Source organism: Microtus ochrogaster, chromosome 22 (assembly GCF_000317375.1).
Source record: "Microtus ochrogaster isolate Prairie Vole_2 chromosome 22, MicOch1.0, whole genome shotgun sequence".
NCBI classification, from domain to species: domain Eukaryota; kingdom Metazoa; phylum Chordata; class Mammalia; order Rodentia; family Cricetidae; genus Microtus; species Microtus ochrogaster.
In genome coordinates this window covers 34,240,750-34,258,909 of record NC_022023.1, presented here as the reverse complement: position 1 = coordinate 34,258,909, position 18,160 = coordinate 34,240,750, and the positions used below count along the sequence as shown (strand labels likewise).

General features: G+C 56.3%; 3 protein-coding genes across 5 annotated transcripts in view; 1 reads left to right on the top strand and 2 right to left on the bottom strand.

Moving 5' to 3' along the window:
• The window catches only part of Stap2 (signal transducing adaptor family member 2), an 8,379-nt gene extending 6,647 nt beyond the window's left edge, over nt 1-1,732 (bottom strand). The window contains exon 1 of the mRNA XM_005357875.2: nt 808-1,732. Coding sequence (XP_005357932.1) covers nt 808-909 — 102 coding nt within the window. The 5' untranslated portion in view covers nt 910-1,732. The remainder of the gene's footprint in view (nt 1-807) is intronic.
• A 1,287-nt stretch (nt 1,733-3,019) lies between these two features.
• Nucleotides 3,020-9,836, top strand: Mpnd (MPN domain containing). Of its 3 annotated transcripts, XM_026784297.1 has the most exons (14): nt 4,076-4,098; nt 4,231-4,344; nt 4,397-4,674; nt 5,304-5,540; nt 5,906-6,026; nt 6,368-6,449; nt 6,579-6,675; nt 6,994-7,066; nt 7,141-7,217; nt 8,034-8,202; nt 8,290-8,360; nt 8,636-8,728; nt 9,027-9,119; nt 9,628-9,836. In XM_026784297.1, exons 2-14 carry the CDS (start codon nt 4,338-4,340, stop codon nt 9,712-9,714), a joined length of 1,485 nt encoding a protein of 494 aa, XP_026640098.1. In that variant the 5' UTR covers nt 4,076-4,098; nt 4,231-4,337; the 3' UTR covers nt 9,715-9,836. The 3 variants fall into 3 exon arrangements, with proteins under 3 accessions (XP_026640097.1, XP_026640096.1, XP_026640098.1); XM_026784296.1 differs by having other exon boundaries at nt 3,020-4,344; nt 4,418-4,674; XM_026784295.1 differs by having other exon boundaries at nt 3,023-4,344; nt 8,639-8,728.
• Nucleotides 9,837-9,964: 128 nt separating this feature from the next.
• Sh3gl1 (SH3 domain containing GRB2 like 1, endophilin A2) overlaps nt 9,965-18,160 on the bottom strand; it is a 20,723-nt gene continuing 12,527 nt past the window's right edge. Inside the window, exons 2-10 of the mRNA XM_005357873.2 lie at nt 13,282-13,350; nt 13,123-13,195; nt 12,587-12,730; nt 12,343-12,476; nt 12,099-12,257; nt 11,865-11,968; nt 11,249-11,373; nt 11,114-11,170; nt 9,965-10,915 (exon numbers count right to left, since the gene is read on the bottom strand). Coding sequence (XP_005357930.1) covers nt 10,719-10,915; nt 11,114-11,170; nt 11,249-11,373; nt 11,865-11,968; nt 12,099-12,257; nt 12,343-12,476; nt 12,587-12,730; nt 13,123-13,195; nt 13,282-13,350 — 1,062 coding nt within the window. The 3' untranslated portion in view covers nt 9,965-10,718. The remainder of the gene's footprint in view (nt 10,916-11,113; nt 11,171-11,248; nt 11,374-11,864; nt 11,969-12,098; nt 12,258-12,342; nt 12,477-12,586; nt 12,731-13,122; nt 13,196-13,281; nt 13,351-18,160) is intronic.

The following is an 18,160-nucleotide window of genomic DNA, read 5'->3' as shown; positions in this document are numbered from 1 at the left end:
CACCCACCCACCCATCCATCCATCCATCCACCCATCCACCCACCCACCCATCTGTCCATCATTTGAGTGCATGATGTAAAGAACTTGCTGGTTGTGGTTTATCTGGATACATATGGGATGTGGACAAGAGGAACCAAGAGACGTAGTCTGAGCAGTATTCAGGGAAAACAGAGGGGTGCATCCAGCAGAAATACATATGGGCTGGGCATGGTGGCACAGCACACCGTCATCCCAACACTTGAAAAGCTGAGGCAGGAGGATTTCTTCAGGTTTCAAGCCTTTTGGGGTCATAATCCTGAAAACCTGCCTCAGAACAACCCTCTCGGTTGCTTTGACAGTTGACCAGCCACCAGTTCATGTGCCGCCTGCTGTGACCTTAGCCCAGAACCTCAAGTTCACGGGGTTACTTCTGAGCTGGGAGGGGGAGGAGGCCCAGGAATCAAAGGAGACCTTATTTCCTGGAGGAAGTCTCTAGTCTTGTTTCTATGCAGAGAATGGAAAGAGAGACAGGCAGAAAGATTGAAGCAGAAGCTGGACAGATCAAGAGACCAATAGCTAGGCAGTAGGGCAGCCAGGCAGGAAGGTAGACAGACAGAAGGACAGGCAGGCAGGCAGAGAGATATGTAATCAAAGGACAGAATGTGGAAAGAGACAGACAGATAGCCAGAGCTTTCCACAGCCAGTAGCTTGTGCCTTGCTCCACCAGGCTCCTCTCACCATCAATCACCCCCTGCCAGGCCCTCAGTCAGGCTGTGTGGATTCCCGGGGCAGCTCAGCACTGCCGGGCAGGCTTCCCACCCTCCATACCTGGTCACAGGGTCCCTTTTTCTCTAGGAAGCTCTCATAGTAGTGTGAAGGTGGCACGCCTTTGGGCTTGGGGCCCTTGGGTGGGCTCAGGGCCGAGGCCATGTCCAGCCCAGGTCCCCGTCCTTCCAGTAGGAACCCCAGCCCGGCCAGGAAGCGAATAAACAGGTTCCCGGGGAGTTTCCTCAACTCAGTCAGCCGTCACCTCCCTCCCTGGCAGGGCTGGGCGGGGGCTGGATCCTGGGGAAATCCCGGCAGCTCTGGGCTCCTGTCCCAAGCGAAGGGACTGTGCTGAGGAAGGTGGCTGGGACGTGATCACAGGGAAAACAGAAGCCTATGGCAGGCACATCACAGCAAGATCTGGAATGCTCGGGAAGTCGCTGAGTATAGTGCCCATGTTCCTGGATCACTAGACATGAATCTGCAAGACAAGTCCTTAGCCAGGGGTCAGGTGGGGAGGGGACTTTCTCAGCTTAGATCAGTTTAACTTTTTACTACATTCACTGTATGTGTGTGGAGGTCAGAGCTCGAAGGAGTGGATTTTCTCCTTCCATCACGTGGGTCCTGCAGACTAGATGCAGGTCATCAGGCTTGGTGGCACGCTCCCTTCCTTCCCCACTGAAACAAGTCGCCAACTGCAATCATTCCCAGCCGGTGTGTTCTGATTACCCTTCATCAGATTTACAGCTAAGCATGTTAGTTATTGGTTTTAGTTTTCTCTCATTTGCTTTGTTTGAGCCAAAGTCACACAGCCCAGACTGGCCCCAACTACGGAACTGAGGAAGACCTTGAACTCCTGAGCCTCCTAACTCCACTTCCTAGATGCACGACTAGTATCCACGTTCTGAGTTTTTCTGGTTTGGTTGTTTGTTGTCTAGATACACAGCCCAAGCTGACTTTTTATCTTTTTTTTTTTTTTTTTTTGGTTTTTCAAGATAGGGTTTCTCTGTAGCTTTGGAGCCTGTCCTGGAACTCACTCTGTAGACCAAGCTGGCCTCCAACTCACAGAGATCTGCGTGCCTCTGCCTCCCTCCTGCATGCACCACCACTGCCTGGCCTCAAGATGACTTTAAAAAAAAAGTTATTTACTTATTTGTTTTATGTTTGAGATCTCTGTCTTCCTTCATGTACAACAGAAGATGGAATCTGATCCCATTCCATACAGTTGTGAGCTACCATGTGGTTGCTGGGAATTGAACTCAGGACCTTTGGAAGGGCTGCTAACTGCTGAGCCATCTCTCCAGCCCCCTTAGCTGACTTTTAGCTCCAGCTCTTTCTGTCTCAGCCTCTCAAGTGCTATAATGACGGATGTGGACCACCAGGCCTGACTCTCACTGCTGGTCTGAAGGATTATAACAAGACAATCATTTCTCTCCTGCTGTTCTCTCACTGTTTTCTTCCTTTTGCTGCAGATGCAAACCAGGACCTTTGGGCCTGCTAGGTGAACACTGTACCATGGAGTCGCACCCAGGCCTTCCCTGTGCGAGTCTAGGCCAATGCTCCACTCTGACCACGCCCCCAGTCCCTCACTGGGGGATTCTAGGTGGGGATCCACTAGGACCACGCCCCAGTCCCTCTGGGAGCTTCTTGCCCCAGTCCCTCACTGGGGATTCTGAGTTGGGCTCCACCCTGGCCACGCCCCCAATCCCTCACTGGGGAATTCCAGGCAGGTGCTCTACTACCTGACTCCTTCAAATACAAGGCTCTAAGATCAATTCCTGTGCACACAATCAGTATATAATTATAAATTCAGCCAGGCATGGTGGCACACTGCCGTCTTCCCGAAAGTTGGGAGATAAAGTATCACCAGCTTAAGGGCAGTCTTAGTTACATAGTAACTTGAGTCCAGTTCTGTAAGTAGCTTATGATGTTTTCAAAAAAGAAAACCAGAACAGTTTATGCATTCATTTCCCGCAGTCCTTGGCCCTAGCGCCTGGACTTTACACGGGTAATAAAGGGTAGCGATGGGGACCATAGATAGTTGCTATGGGCAGCGTGGCGTTCCTTTATCTGTCCAACTGTCCACTGTTATCTTTAGAGGACTTTTTCGTACATTGTCAAGACACAGTGGTTGCTTCAAATTGTCTAAGGCCACAGGGTAGCTGGGTGTGGCAATGCAAACCTGTGATTTCAGCACAAGGGAGGCTGAGGCAGGAGGATTGCTGCAAGTGTGAGGCTAACCTGGGCTCAGTTCGAGGCCAGTTATGAGATCCTATCTCAGAACTTGAAAGAATAGAGGAAGGAAAAGAAAAATGAGTAGGGAGCCATGGGCTGTTGTGGTGAGGGGTGAGATGTAGTTACAGTATAGAAAGATCTCTCTAGGACCAGGCTGGGCAGACGATAAACGGGATGAGGATGAAGTGCATGGTGTCCCATGAAGATGGCCAGTGTCCAGAACATGAACCCTCACTCACTCAAGGCTTTGCCTGCCAGGAGGTGGCTAGACCTGCTTATTGAGCACAGTGAGGGGAGGTGTACCGAGGCTAGCCTGGTCTCTGCGGAGCTGGAGTCTGGTGATCCGGCTAGGGGAAAGAAGGATTCTCTTTCCTTAGACCCTTCCAGAGCGTCCTGTGCTCTCTTTCCCCAGTGGGACTACAATCCCACCTGCCACTCTGCTTGGTCCCCTTCCCAGATTTTCAGACCTCCGGGGGTTGGGGGCAAAGGTTTCTGACCGGAGGGGAACAAAGGCTTTGGGCCTCGCGCGCGCGGTCAGCAAAACCCGCCCCTTCCCGCCCCCGACTCCACCTAGGCGCCGATTGGCTGGATGGAAACCATCCCTTGTAGTTAATTGGATGCTGGGGCCACCTGGTGATTGGATGACGTGACGGCTGTAAATTGCTGAGTTAACACTATAGATGCTGAAGCAGAGCCTGACCCAGAACTTTCGATCCACCTGCAGCGAGCCTTCCCATTGCGGCCCTACATTTCTTACAAAGCCGGTTCTCCCCAGCTCCCAATCACCAAGGGCGCCGAGCCTATCTAGCGCGCTGGTCGTGGGACTCAGTTTCCCTCATCGCTGGGTAGGGGCGGGTGCGCCCTAGCCCCGAGATGCAGTCCAGCAGGCGGCGGCCTCAGGTGGGGCATGTAATCTCCTAAATGTGGGGGTCCTGGGTGTCAGTTTTCTCCTCCAGGTCACCAGCACCATCGGGTCTCAGTTTCCCCGCATTTCCTCTCCCGGGCGAGGGCAGGCTGGAGACCTCAGATTCCCATTTCTTTCTAGTAGACTGAACCGCTACTGCGCCCAGGGCTCCAAGGCTGCAACCTGGTAGTTGGTGGCCTCTGTAGCCCTTGAAGGTAGTGTCCTGGGTCTGAGTCCCTCGTCCAGATCTCCCACAACCTCCCGCCTCAGTTTCCCCAACAGCCTCGGAGCCCTCCAGATCCAACCGGAGCACAAACCATGGGCTTGGTGTCTCCTCCACCCCTCAGTGGGCCAAACCTCTCCGCCCATCCCCCCGGTGACCAATGGGCTGCGGCATCTCCGTGCGGGGCGGAGCCCGGTTACCCGGAGGAGGTTGTGCCGAGACAGGGCAGCCATGGCAGGTAGGACGCTCTGTGCGGGCGGGGACAGGGCTGAGGGGTGCGATCTCTGCAGCCCGTCGCTGTCTCGTTGCAGCTCCCGAGCCTCTGTCCCCTGCGGCCGTGGCCGATGAAGCGCCGGAAGAGGATGAGGACGACGCGGAGGCCGAGGACCCCGAGCGCGGGGCGGGCAGCGGAGCGCGCAGCGGCAGCCTCAGTGGCATTGGAGGCAGCACGGTTGGGCCTGGGCTGACCCTGGGGGGCGCGCTTACGAGGCGCGCGGTCACGCTGCGGGTGCTGCTCAAAGACGAGCTGCTGGAGCCCGGCGAAGGGGTGCTATCTATCTACTACCTGGTGAGCGACCCCCAGAGACCATTCATGTCCTCCACTGCTCATGCGTAAAGGGAAACTGAAGCCCAGAGCTTCTCACAATGCCGTAACCGTAACCACAGCCGTCCGGGTGTATGAATAACCAATTGTGTGATAGCAGATTCCCCATCAGTGAATTGAGGTCTTTCTTCCCAGGTCTTCTATGAGTACTGTTTAAAACGATCACGCTAAAAACTTTCTTTGTGGTGCCAAAAATGGAACCTGAGCCACGCCCCCCGCCCCTCACTCAGGGATTCTAGGTGGAAGCCCCACCCTTAACCACGCCCCTAGTCCATCATTAGGGGATTCTAGGTAGGGGTTCTACTTCTGAGTAGAAGTATATTATAAAGTGTTCCTAGAAGGCTTTGTACTTGTGGTCTTTCAGCCTCCCCAGTATCTGGGCTGACAGTCGTGCCTTGCTATGTCGGGTCTGGCTGCTGTTTAACTTCAAAGCTGGGTGTTGAGTGCCGGGATGCGGTACTGGTGTGACAGATGGCGTTTCTAGGGAAATGCCTCTTGTGAGCCCTAGAAGAACATGGACGCCAAGTCTCAGGGAGCATAAGAGTCAGGAATCTCTGGGAGTGGGCGTGTCCCAGCCCTCTCTGTCCCTGCAGGGCAGGAAGTTCATTGGGGACCTGCAGCCGGATGGCAGGATCCTGTGGCAGGAAACTGGACAAGTCTTCAACTCACCCAGCGCCTGGGCGACACACTGTAAGAAGCTCGTCAACCCGGCCAAGAAGTCCGGCTGTGGCTGGGCGTCGGTCAAGTACAAGGGCCAGAAACTTGACAAGTACAAGGCTGCCTGGCTCCGCCGACACCAGCTGCATGTGCCAGTAGCTGCTGCTGATGAGGTGACCACAACAAGCCTTGACCTGTGGTGCGCTGCGGGAGGAGGTGTGCAAAGGCCCTGGGGTAGGACACGGCCTTGCGTGTTGCAGAAAGGTGGCTTGAGAGGCTGAAGCAGAAAGCGCAAGGAAGGAGGGAGGCAGGGAAGGGCAGACAGAGAAAGGACTTCAACTTTGACCCTAAAGGGGGTGGGAGCCATGAAGTGCTATGGGCAGAGGGAGCTGCGCCTTGTGCACACCTGCTCACCATCACCCTCTGGTGGTCACTCAAGGCAATGACATCTCGCGCTCAGGCCTGGGCTCCAGAGAGTACTTGGGGGTATGATGAGGCGCTCCCCTATCTTACTGCCGCTCTACCTCCACTCCACCAGAGTCCCACCAGTGAAGGGGAGGAGGAGGAGCTGCTACTGGAGGAGGACGAAGAAGATGTGCTGGCGGGGGTCTCAGCAGAGGACAAAGGCCGCAGACCGCCTGGGAAGGTCTCTGAGCCAGGTGAGGGACCAGAGAGGAGGGAACTGTGATGCCGGAAGCTGGCTTTGATGTTTCTTAGGCCTGGTTTCACTCTCTGCTTGGCTGGCCTGGAACTCACAGAGATGTCTGCTTCCTGAGAGCTGGGGTCAAGGGTATGTGTTAGAGGACACCTTTCAGGACTTGGGCCCCTTCTACCATGTGGGTTCTGGTGATCAAACCTAGGTCATCAGGCCTGGTTGTAAGACCCACTGAGCCATCTTGCTGGCCCCACTTCCTCTTATTTCTTGGGTATCCTTGCTTCTTTGCAAAGAGAACAGAAGGGGGGATGTTCACACTGACTTCTCTCTCATCCCTCTCCCCAGAGGCCACAACCCTGGGCAAGCGTGTGGACAAGGTCCAGGTGCCAGTGCGTTACTGCATGCTGGGTAGTCGTGACTCTGCCAGGTCAGTTGCCCCCGCTGGCTTCCCTGGTGCCTTTGGTTGGTTTGGTCACAGAGGCAAGGATCTCAGGAGGTGGTAGGGTTGGGAAGAGCCTGAGTTCTTGAAGCCTTGGCACCCTTCCCGCCACTCCAGGAACCCCCACACTCTGGTAGAAGTCACATCCTTTGCTGCCATCAACAAGTTCCAGCCATTCAACGTGGCCGTTTCCAGTAACGTGCTGTTCCTCTTGGTAAGTGACCAAAGTCACTTTGCCTGGTCGTCCTCCATGTCAGGGGAGAAGGACCTCACCAGCCTGGGTGGGGGCACGGAGGAGTCGGGGATATGATATACAACAGGTACTCCTTCAGTGCTTGCTATTAGAAAGTGATCGGAGCTCCTTTTCCCTTTGGTGCTGGGAACAGACACCAGTGCCTTTCAAACGCTAGGTGCAGGCACTGCATACTCACCAGGGAGTGACATCCCTAGCATAGTGGTAGGTGCTTGACAAGAGCTGAGCTGGCTTACACTGACACAGGAAGTGCAGACTGTTCTCCCCCTTCGTCCCCAGGACTTCCACTGTCACCTGACTCGGAGTGAGGTCGTGGGCTACCTTGGTGGTCGCTGGGACATTAACAATCAGAGTGCGTACTCAGACGGGGCGGATGAGGGCACCCCTGGGGGCAGGACTGACAGCTTCTTGTTCGGTACCCCACAGTGCTGACCGTGCTGAGAGCCTTCCCCTGCAGGAGTCGGCTGGGGGACACTGATACAGCGGCCACTGTTGAAGAGGAGGTGAGGACTTGTTGTCTGGTGGCCAAGGACAGTGGCCATGCTCTGCAAATATGGGAGTGTGGGTGCCCACGTCTGGGGTGGAAATGCTGGCTTGGTGCTTTACATAACAAGGGCTTTTGCTGTGTAGCCCAGGCTGGTCTAGACTGAGGCATCCTCCTGCTGTACCTTTTGAGTACTGGGAGGATAAGTCTGTTGCTATGTTTAAATGGAATTTTTTTTTTCTTGTTTCTTACAAGGTTTCTCTAGCCCTGGCTGTCCTGCAATTTGCTCTGTAGAATAGGCTGGCCTCAAACTCAGAGATTAGCTTGCTTCTGCCTCCCGAGTGCTGGGATTAAAGGTGTGCAACCACACTACCACCCAGCCAGCTAGATGCACTATTTAAATTAGAAAAAAAAAAGCCGGGTGGTGGTGGCACACGCCTTTAATTCCAGCACCCAGGAGGCAGAGGCAGGAGGATCTCTGTGAGTTCGAGGCCAACCTGGTCTACAAGAGCTAGTTCCAGGACAGGCTCCTAGCTACAGAGAGACCTGTCTCGAAAAACCAAAAGAAAAAAAGTGTGTGTATGTAGTGAGGCCAGAAGAGGGCATCTGATTCTTGGAACCAGAGTTACAGGGGTTGTGAGCAGCCTGTGCTGGGAATTGAACTGTGGTCCCCTGCAAATGCAGCCAGCACTCTTACTCACGGAGCTGTCTCTCCTGCCCCAGATGTATTCGTTAATCATACTTCCTGCCATAGTTGGGCGGGGGAACCACTTAAGTGCCTTTGTGTGAGACTCGGGGTGGTCCCCACCCCCAACCCTAGCTTCTCTGCCTCCAGATCCATCAGGTGCTGTTCCTTCGAGGCCTGTCCCTGGTGGGTTGGTACCACAGTCACCCACACAGCCCCGCAGTGCCCTCCCTGCAGGACATCGACGCACAGATGGAGTACCAGCTAAGACTGCAAGGCTCCAGCAATGGCTTCCAGCCTTGCCTGGCCCTGCTGTGCTGTGAGGCCCCAGCTGGGCACCAGGTTGGGGGATTCACCCTGCCAGGACCACTGGGTCCCCAGCCTCAACCTGTCTTTGTCCCCACAGCCCCCTACTATTCTGGCAACCCAGGCCCTGAGTCCAAGATCTGCCCTTTCTGGGTGATGCCTCCCCCCGAGGTGGGTAAGCTGGAAGACGACAAATTGAGGGGTGTGGATGTGAGAGGGTACAGCAGGGTCGAATCTGGGCAGATGTTTGGGGGCTGGAGAATGTGCTGTGTCTTGGGCAGGGAATCCAGTTCGGGGCTGTATTGAGCAGCTGTGCTTCAGTAGTATTTCAGTGGCTACTCTTAAGCCCTTCTGGGTAATGCCCTGGCTTCCTACATCCCTTAACTTCAGACCCTAGACGCCCCTGGCACAGGCAAGGCCTCTCTGACTGGTCCCACTCCTCCTAGCAGCAAAGGCCCAGTGATTATGGCATCCCTATGGACGTAGAGATGGCGTATGTCCAGGACAGCTTCCTGACCAGTGATGTCCTTCAAGAGATGGTGAGCCATCTTTCTGTGGCTGTGGTCCACTTTTTTTTTTACTTGAGATACGGCCTTCCTATGTAGCCCAAGCTTACAATTATTCTTTCAGCTTTCTCAGTGCTGATATGACAGGTGTGCCTGCAGCACACCTGCGTGTATCTATTTTTTAACAACTTTGTCATCCCTGAGGGACCATGGGTGTGACTTCTTGGGAGGAGCCTGCACTGTGGTGACATGGAACCTAGCCCCTCCTGGCAAATGAGGGAGCTGCAGAGCCAAGCATGGACAGGCCAGATGTGCTGCCCTTGCCCTGTAGGTGCTGCTGGCGGAGTTCTACAAGGGCGCCCCTGACCTCGTGAGGTTCCAGGAGGCCTGGAGCCCAGAGCATACCTACCTGGACAAGCTCAAGGTGAGACTGTACAACCCTGCAGCCTGGGTCCTGTGGGGAGCACAAACCTCTTCCCAGAGTCTCAACAAGACTTCCCTAGAGTCCAGGGGAAGGGAGGTCACAGGACCTGGGTGGCCAGGTGAACCCTCTTGCCAACTACTGACTCCTGCATGTGGCCTGAGGTCCCCCCCCCCTTTTATGTGGAGTTCACCCAGGAGGGTGCTCTGTACTGTACATCGCTCAGATTGTGAGGCTCAGTGGGGCACACACTGTCAACCAGCACCCAAAGGCATGTACATGTGTATGTGGGGGGTGGGGGGGTGTCTTCTAGGTTGGCCTGGGCTACAGAGTCAAGACCCTGCTTCCAAATCCTAACCAAAGAAATTTCTTACAGAACCAAAGTCTTGGTAGCCCAGGCCTACCGGGTGCTGTACCCATTCACCCTGGCAGGGCCTTACTTGGCTTGTAGCCCTAGGGGGTAGGGGATACCTGTCCAGGGCAGAGCCTGACCCCAGTCCTGCTGTTGCAGATGTCCTTGGCCAGCAGGACCCCAAAGGATCAGGGCATGTGCCATGTGCTGGAGCAGGTCTGCAGCATGCTCAAGCAGGGGAGCTGAGGCCATGCAGGCCCTGCTGTCCTGGACCAGGCTGGGCAATAAAGTACCCACACACGGACCTGTGGCTGGGGTAGGATGGCAGGCGGACCCTTGGGCTGGATAATAAAGTCTAAGTACCCACAGCATGAGCCTGTGGCTGGGGGGGGGGGAGTTAGGCTGTGGGGGTCCTTGGGCTGGGGTGGGGTGGTAGGGCTGTGTGGGCCCTTGCAAGGGAACAGGGTCATGCTGAATTAAGATGGGGCAATGGCTGTAGAAAGAGACATTTAATACTTTTTAAAAAATCAGGAGTAGAGTTCACTTCAGCCCGGGCTGGAGTGGGACATTGTGGCCCCACATGCCAGGGTTGAGCCATAGGTTGTGGGAACACTGTAGAGAGGAATGTGACTGAGCCCAGGCTGGAGGCCTCACTTGCTGGCACCTGGCAGGGCATGATGCAGAGCTGGGGCTGCGGCAGGTCTGCTGGTCGGAGAAGGGACCTGCCAGCTGCCTGTGGTAGCCTACAGGTACAGGGTCACATGAACAGGTACCAATGGAGTTGTCTCAAAGGAAAGTGCCAGGGACCTGGGAATGTCCTCTCTTCAGGGCCTTTGTGCTTGGCCTTCGGCAGGGCTGAGGCTGGTTCTGTGGTCCCGTGGGAGGTGTGCACATGTGTGCTGTGTGCACTTCTGCATGTATAGCTGGTGCTAAGCATTTCTGTGTGTCAAGTTGGGGTACTGGCCAGCCTCAGCTTACAGGATGGGGACTCCAAGGGCCCGCCTGCTTCTGGGGAGCCTGGAGAAGGGGCCAGGGCCCATCGCCAGCAACGGGCTGGGAGGGTTTGAAACAGGTGGGAGCTGCCACCATCAGGAAGGCAATAGGACCTCAGGGTGGGCCTTCCCAAGTCTTAGGATGGGGGGCTCAGGGCTGGGAGAGTGAGGAGGGTCCCCTGGAGGGACGTTAGTGTTTCTAGAGCACCTTGGCGTTAGACTGCTGCCACAATGTGCAAGGAGTCGGTGCAGGCGTGGTCACTGAGGCAGGGGCACCAGCACCTGCACATAGCTGAGTGGGAAGAAGCCTGACTGGCCGTGCAGCATCCCCTCGTACCAGTTCTCATCGATCTGGTTGGTGAGTGTGATGAGGTCGCCCTCGCGGAAGCCCAGCTCACCGTCATTCTCAGGCTCAAAGTCATATAGTGCCTTGCAGCTTGGCTGGTCCAGGGGTGCTGGGATCAGGGTAGGGTAGGGGTGTCAGGATAGGACAGCAGATAGGCCAAGGCAGGTGGAGGTTGGCCCTGCTTTGATACTTTGGTGACCCCAAATAAGCAACCTGCAGCAGCTGTGGTAGTGGTGGGGGGATGCAGTCCCCTCTCTCCCTCTCTCACCCCCAAAGACAGCAGCCACTTCCACCCCGGGACACTCACGCATACTCCTGCTGGGGGTCCTGGCGGGCTTGTCTGCTGATCTGAATGACGAGGAAGCTGTTTGTGGAGGAGGGTAGGTGTGAGTGACTGGACAGCCATCTCCAGCCTGGGGAACCTGCCATGGGGCTTTGTTACCTGTGATCTTGGGTGCTGGGGCAGAGGGGAATCCCCCATTGGGCTGCTCTGGCTCTCCAAGGTCGAAGGGCTCCCGTGGCCGGGGCTTGAACTCCCGCCTGGGGCGTGAGGAGGCTTCCTGCACCCTGCAGGAATGGAAAGCCCAAAGTTCCCACACCCCTCTTCTTCCACCCTGTTGTTTCTGCTGCCGCCTCAGGGCGAGGGCTGGCTCTAATCTAAGCCCGTCCCAAGCATGAGTACCCATGGAGACTCAACCGCCTCTGCCCTCAAAGCCACCCTGTTTAGTGAGGATGCACAGGGACATCCCTGGCCACCCAGGGAACTGCCACCTGACAAAAGCAGGTCAAGAATGTGAACTTGGGCAGCTGACCCAGCTAACTCCCTCGTCCTCTCATTCTCTGGCTCCCGCTACCACTGCCATCTCCCTTCTGGGACCTATTGCTATATACACACACACAGCTCTAAGGACCCTTCACTGATACAACCCAGCATCAGGCAGGGCACAACTGAAGCCTGTGCCTGGCCTGGCAGGTTGGGTGCACAGCCCATGCTCGCCAGCAGAGGGCGCACAGTAGTCACAGGAACTGCTGGGGGCGGGAGGGAAGCCACCACTCACCGACGCTTCAGCTTGTCTGCCAGCTCCTCCAGGATCTGCACTGCCTGCCGATGGTAGTCCAGCTGGGCATCCACCAGGGCTGAGAGCTGACTCACCTGCTCAATCTGTGGACAGGAAGGGGCCAGATGACATGGCCATGCACCCGCCCTGGAGGACCAGCACCCTAGCCTGGGAGGGCAGCCCCCTCATCCTTGTGGAATGGTGTCCTGGGTCCTTGTCCCGCCCAACACGCACATCAGTCTCCAGGAGGTTGTGCATGCTGGTCTCTGCCACCTCCTTGGACTCCTCAAACTTCTCCAGGGCCTGCCGCAGCTCCTCATCAGGGATCTTGCCCTGTCGTTTCTTCTTGTAGTCAAAGTCCAGACGGCGGCCCTCCAGTTTCTTCAGGTGGTGCTGTGGGTGCAGACACGTGATGCAGCAGCACAGCTGCACGGGTCACCCTCCCCGCCTACCCATGGAACCAGGCATGGGGCGGCACCTGGATCTCCTTCAGGTCCTTGTCACACAGATTCTGCAGCGGGTCGATGAAATTCTGTTTGACTTCAATGTCCAGTGAGTCCTTCACCTCAGCCAAGCGCTTCATGGACTCACCTGCATCCAGCAGGGCATCACCTGCAGGGAGGAGAGGAGGTCATGGAAGGAGTTCCCCACATGCCAAGGCAGGGCAGAATATTGGACATGGCTGCCCTCCCTCCCCACCCGACCCCTCAGCTGTCCCTCACCAAAATTGGACTCTCCACCCAGTTCCTTGCCGTGGCGGACCATGCATTCGCCCAGCAGCCCCTCTGACTGTGGGTAGCCAGGGTTCTTCACTTGGCCCCGGATCTTCGATACAGTGTTCAGCATCGTCAGCTTAGCCCGTGAGGCTGCAAGGGAAGACGGCCCAGGTGGGACACCCACAGGCTCCTCTCCCCTGGACCAGGACCACATATCCTGTGCTGGCCAGTGGGCCAAGTGACAGGAGTGTCTTCTCATGCCCTCCCAGGGGTTTAGCAACTCAACGAAGAAGGGACCAATCCCACATGTCCCTTCCCTAAGGCCTCCTCAAAAAGTGTCGTGGAGACTAGAGGCCATGGTCGTGGTACTGCGGTCTGCTCCACGGCCCTGGACTCCACCTCCTCCCATCTCCAACCTGTGCCCCTGGGAAGATCTGGCCCCACTGCACACCGGCCCAGCAAGTCAGCAGAAGGGACCCTTGTATGTGGTGGTAAGGAGAAGAGGTCAGGAGGGCCATGGTCACCACTTCCGGGTGACCTACCTGGGTTGGGCTGCAGGTACTCGATGGTTCTGACCAGCACCTCTGCCACGGCCTTGCTGGTAACATCCACCTTCTGCGAAGAGAGCCAGTGTTGGAACATCGGACACCGAGGCAGAATGGTGCAGGCCCCTTTGTCCTCCAGAAGTGTGGGACCCCTACCTTTTCCATCTCTTTGAAGTCATCGTCCAGCTTGGTGCCCTCAGCCCCACCAACCTTCTCGCTGACCAGCTGTTGGGTAGAAGGAAGGAGGCATGTGAGGGCACAGGAGGGGATCAGCTGTGCCTGCCAAGGATGCAGCCTCTGGGACAGACAGGCTGACACGGAGTCTGGGTGCCGAACCAGTGCTGGGGTGTGCTGTGATTCAACCTAGCACCTTGTGAGGACTGTTCACTTTTCACAGTTATTGGGCTGACCCGGTCATTTTGGGAGAGGCAAAGCAGGCCCCATGTGAGCTTGTACCGTGTCCTACATATATGGGTACTGCAGGCTTCAGGAGACTCCTGTGTTCCTGAATCCTTGGTGCTTGCCACTGTAACATTGATACCCACAATAAGGATGGCCCCTCAAGGAAACCAGAACTTGAAAGCCTGGGGTAGGGTGCTGGAGACCCAGGTATATGGCAGAGAACCCCAAGTGCCTATATTATCTGAATGTGGAACAGTGTCTATCGCCCCTCTGGGGCACGAGACCTCATGCTCCCCCAGCCTGTCTACCACAGCCATCCTCACTCACCATACCCAACTTCTGGGACAAGCAGGGCAGCCATTGCCTGGTCACCCCACATGGGGTATGCACACCCCATATGTAGAACAGCAGACTGGCCTCCCGAGAGAAGGATGCCAGTGAAGCTTTCATGGGCCACGGCCTTGGTGCCCCCGACTCTGGCCCTGATATGGGCAAGGGTTTTGCAAGGGCCATGTGGTGCCTCATACCACAGGCAGGGGCAGTAAGGAGGACTGTGTCGAATGCCCTGGGAGGAAGTGACCAAAGACAACAGGAAGTGACCTCCCAGCCCTGTGCCTGTGAGTAGCCACCCACCGTGCTCTGAAGAAGGCCTTCGGGCTCTCTGGTCTGCCCATCAAACAGGGCTGCTTCTGGTGTTCCCCAGAGCCTCTCTCAGAGAGGACAGGGCTTGGGGTAGTTAAGAGACAGGAAGAGAGTAGGGGCCCCCACAGCCCCTGTAGCTATAGTTCTCCCAGAGCAGGCCCTACAGGCTACCGCCTTTGGGTATTCCCAGGGAGCCCCATTGGCTTTTACAGGCCGGTTTCGCTTCTCCAGGCTGAGCAGAGGCAGGATGTTGCCCACCACAAGGCCTGGCTCTTCTGGTAAAAGCAGAGAAGTGAGGCAGGGCCACAACTTCCGGGGGACAGCACCTGGGCCTGGGGACCCAGAGTCTCAGGTAGAGCAATGAGGCAGGAAGAGGGGAGCCTGGAGCATACCTGTGACTTGGGAATCCAGTCTCCCCAAGGCCCAAGAGCTCCACCGGGGCCCCCATCCCTGCCACCATACACGTCACAAGCTGCACCCTCACACTCTTGGCTCCTTTGTAGAAGGACCAACAGTGCCCTCCACAGCTGCTGGGCATGGAGGGAAAGCGGGAGAACAGACGCCTGCACTCCACAGAGCCAGAAGACAGGGTGCAGGACCATCGCAGCTGCCCACATCACAGCAGGGGTTGCATGGTGGCAATGCAAACACCTAGGTTCTCAGCAGAGTGTGCCAGCTCTGTGGGAGGCCACATTCCTGCTAAGAGCTGCCTTGCTGCAGGCACCATGGGGGGCAAACTGGGTAGTGGTCAGCTAAGCCCAACACCACCAGGGACCTTAGCTCAAGGCAACATGCCCCAAGACTGCTCAATCCTCTGGCCAGCCTGTTTCCACAGATTTGTCCCCTTTTAGAGGACAGGAGCTGGTGGGTCGGCCACACCTGCTAGGTCTGCCTGGCACAGCCTCTGTTAGCAATGTCACCAGTAAACCAGGCACCTGGGGTGGGAGTACGCAAAACAGAGAGACGGGTCTCCCAACGGGATCACAGAGACTGAGGTGCCGCCAATGGGTAGAGACTTGCCCGGAGCATGAGACCCCCAGCTCTGCTCCAGCATGGCCAGACTAAGTATGGCAGGGGGAATGCTGTGGCTGCCCAGTGCAGAGGAGCCATGAGGGAGGGGACAGAGAAGCTAGGCAGAGTGAGGATTCTGCAAGAAACATGGGAGCTGACACCCTGCCCTGCCTGGCCACCACCCTTGGACGGTCATGTTCCTTTATCATAGTAAGGAAAGGTGATTAGTGGCCATGGGAGATTCAGTCTGAGCAACAAAGATAGTGACGCTAAAGGGGGTGGGGTGGGCAAAGGGTGGCTCCACGCTGCATTTCGTCACAGTGACCCAGAGGGTCAAACTGGGGCTCATTGTCCAATACCATAGTGCATGAGAAATGTCTATGGATAGCCATGCTGTCTGGTGGACCCAAGCCTCATGCACAGCAGCTCACTGCCTGTTCCTGGAGGGACCTGGCCCACAAGCGAGAGTATGGGGCAGGCTGATATAGGTGAGGGCCGTCCTGTAGGGCAAGAGGACACTGAAGGACCCGACGGTGTAGGCAGAGGCTCACCCGCTTCAGTTCAGCAGTGGCAGCATCACGGCAGGCACAGCATGCACAGGATACTGCGACCGTCCGCAGGACACTGGGAGCCCCCAAGAGCACAGGAGCTGGGGGGGGGGGGGTTGGCGGCATGGACAGGACATAGGGTAGAGAGGCTATGAGGGCAGGGAGGTGTGTGGGTACCACGCCAGGCCCCTAGTGGTCACCAGTTCATAGAGAGAGGAATAGCTTGCAACCTAGCCTTCTGCCCTGCTATACGCAGACTCTGTGTCCCCAGATGGGGACCTCAGGGCAGGAGTAGCCCGAGCCTGGGGAGTCACAGCCACCCCTCTTTCTCAGTTTCCACCCCATACCTTCCTGCTGAGCGGAGCCATGGAGCCCCACACACCCCATGCCTATGCCTGGCTGTAGGTGGGGAGCAGGCCTACTGAACTGAACTGAAAGGGGGTAAGTATTGTTGACAGAGACCCAATTCAAGTGTCCTCCCCAGTCAGGTGCCTCCAGTTCCCCAGAGGCACAGAGTGAAGGCCAGAACCCAGACCTTTGGGTAAGGTTCATCTATAAGCTGCTTGAGTACCCTGCCTACACGCTAACATGGGAAGGGACAGGCTGGAGAGAGATGACTCAGTGGTTAAGAGCACTGACTGCTCTTCCAAAGGACCTGGATTTAATTTCCAGCACATACATGGAAACACAGACATACATGAAGGCAAAACACCAGTCTACATAAAATAAAAAATTACAAAAGAAAAATATTTTAAAAAATAAAATGGGAGGGGACATGCAGGAAGGTGACTGCCCCATGGAGGCTCCTGGTCCCTGGAGGTAATAGCACACCCCAGGGTCAGACACAGGTCTCCATTGCTCAAAACAGCAATACCAGGATGTGGAGAGAGCAGGGCGTCAACAGGAGCCACCGCTGTGTCCAGGAAGGCATCATAGGCCCTTATCACACATCACAGGCTCTCATAAATATTTGGAATTTGCTGGTTGTGCAAGCCACTGCCTCCTTTTGTGACAGCAGGCATGAAGGAACTTCCTCTGGCCTACCAGGAAGTCCCACACCTTGTGCCGCCAGGGTGTGGTGATTCCACAGACTGCCTCGGTTAGCATGAGTGGAAGTGGTGCCTGCAATCACTCAGACCTCCTGGTGGGAACCCTAAGCAGGTATCCCAATGACCTGAGCAGGCTCCCAGGGGCATACAGGGAGGAGGCAGCCCTTTGTGGTGGGCTAAGGCTCGTGTGGGAACTGAGCTTTGGGAGCCATAGACTGTGGGCTCTCAGGTGGAGATCACCAGGACAAGGGCTGCAGCAGAATGCAGCTGAATGCTCCAGGCCTCCCATGATGCTGCAGACTCTGGGACAAGCCACCTGTGGGAGTCTGGCAGCTGGGGTCAGGTCAGGCCTGACTTTGCCAAGGGCCTTTTTCTTGACATGGCCAAAAGACACCTGAGGCCCTGCTCTGGGCCCTAGACAGTCCCCACTGCCTTCCTAAGACAATCTGGGGTCTCAGTGTTGGCTGGAACAGTAGGAATCTGCACAAGGCCCCACAGCCTGGTCCACTGTCTGTCACTTCCCGTTTGTCTCCCAAATCTTTCCAGAGTGCATTCATGGGAAAGAGCTCAGCACACGGTAGAGTGGAGGGCGAGGACCCAAGATCAGCAGAGGTGGCTGACACCACGGAGCCTTAGGCCAGAGGAGGAGGTGGTGGGTGGGCAGGCTCACCCCAGGCAGTAAATGGTCAAAAGGTAGAAAGTAGGGGTGGTCTCAGGCATCCTGCACCCCTTACTCTCCTGAGCTGGGCGGGCCTCCCAGCCCTTTGTCCCACAGCATGAATGGTACTGGCTGGCCCTGTGTGCACTTGGCCTTGGCAGAGGCTGAGAGGAAGTGATGCCTGATGGTAACTGCCCTGGGACCCACTACCCAGGTGGCTCTTGGCCTGGTCGATTTAACTTTTCATCTGTCGGGTGAGGCAGGAGGGCTGTGCCTTACATGCTGGGAAAATCAACTTCACGAAAACTCAGAAAAAGAAAGAAAAGCCAAACCACAAACAAATGAGGCAGCAGTCACCTGAGGCCCAAGGGTGAGCTGCTGCTGCTGATCCGAGGGACGGTCGGCCTGGCTCCACACATGCTGGGGATGAGGGAGGGGTTCATGGATGCAGGGCTGAACAACAAGGCCCACCTGGCACCTGGAAGGCGGTGCCCGAGGCCACTAGCATAGGCTAGCTCTCAGGTGTGAGTCCCAATAGAAGTCTTAGTTCCCTCATGTAGGAAAAATGGGGGAGACAGATCTAAGGACCCCGAACCCCCACCCCACCCACCCCTCCAGCTCCGAGGAGTCACAGCCTCAGGCTCCAGGCTGCTTATCACTGGCCTCCCTCAGCTGGAGGGGCTCTGCCCCCTCCCCTATTATTTTCTTTTTTACTATTTTTTTTT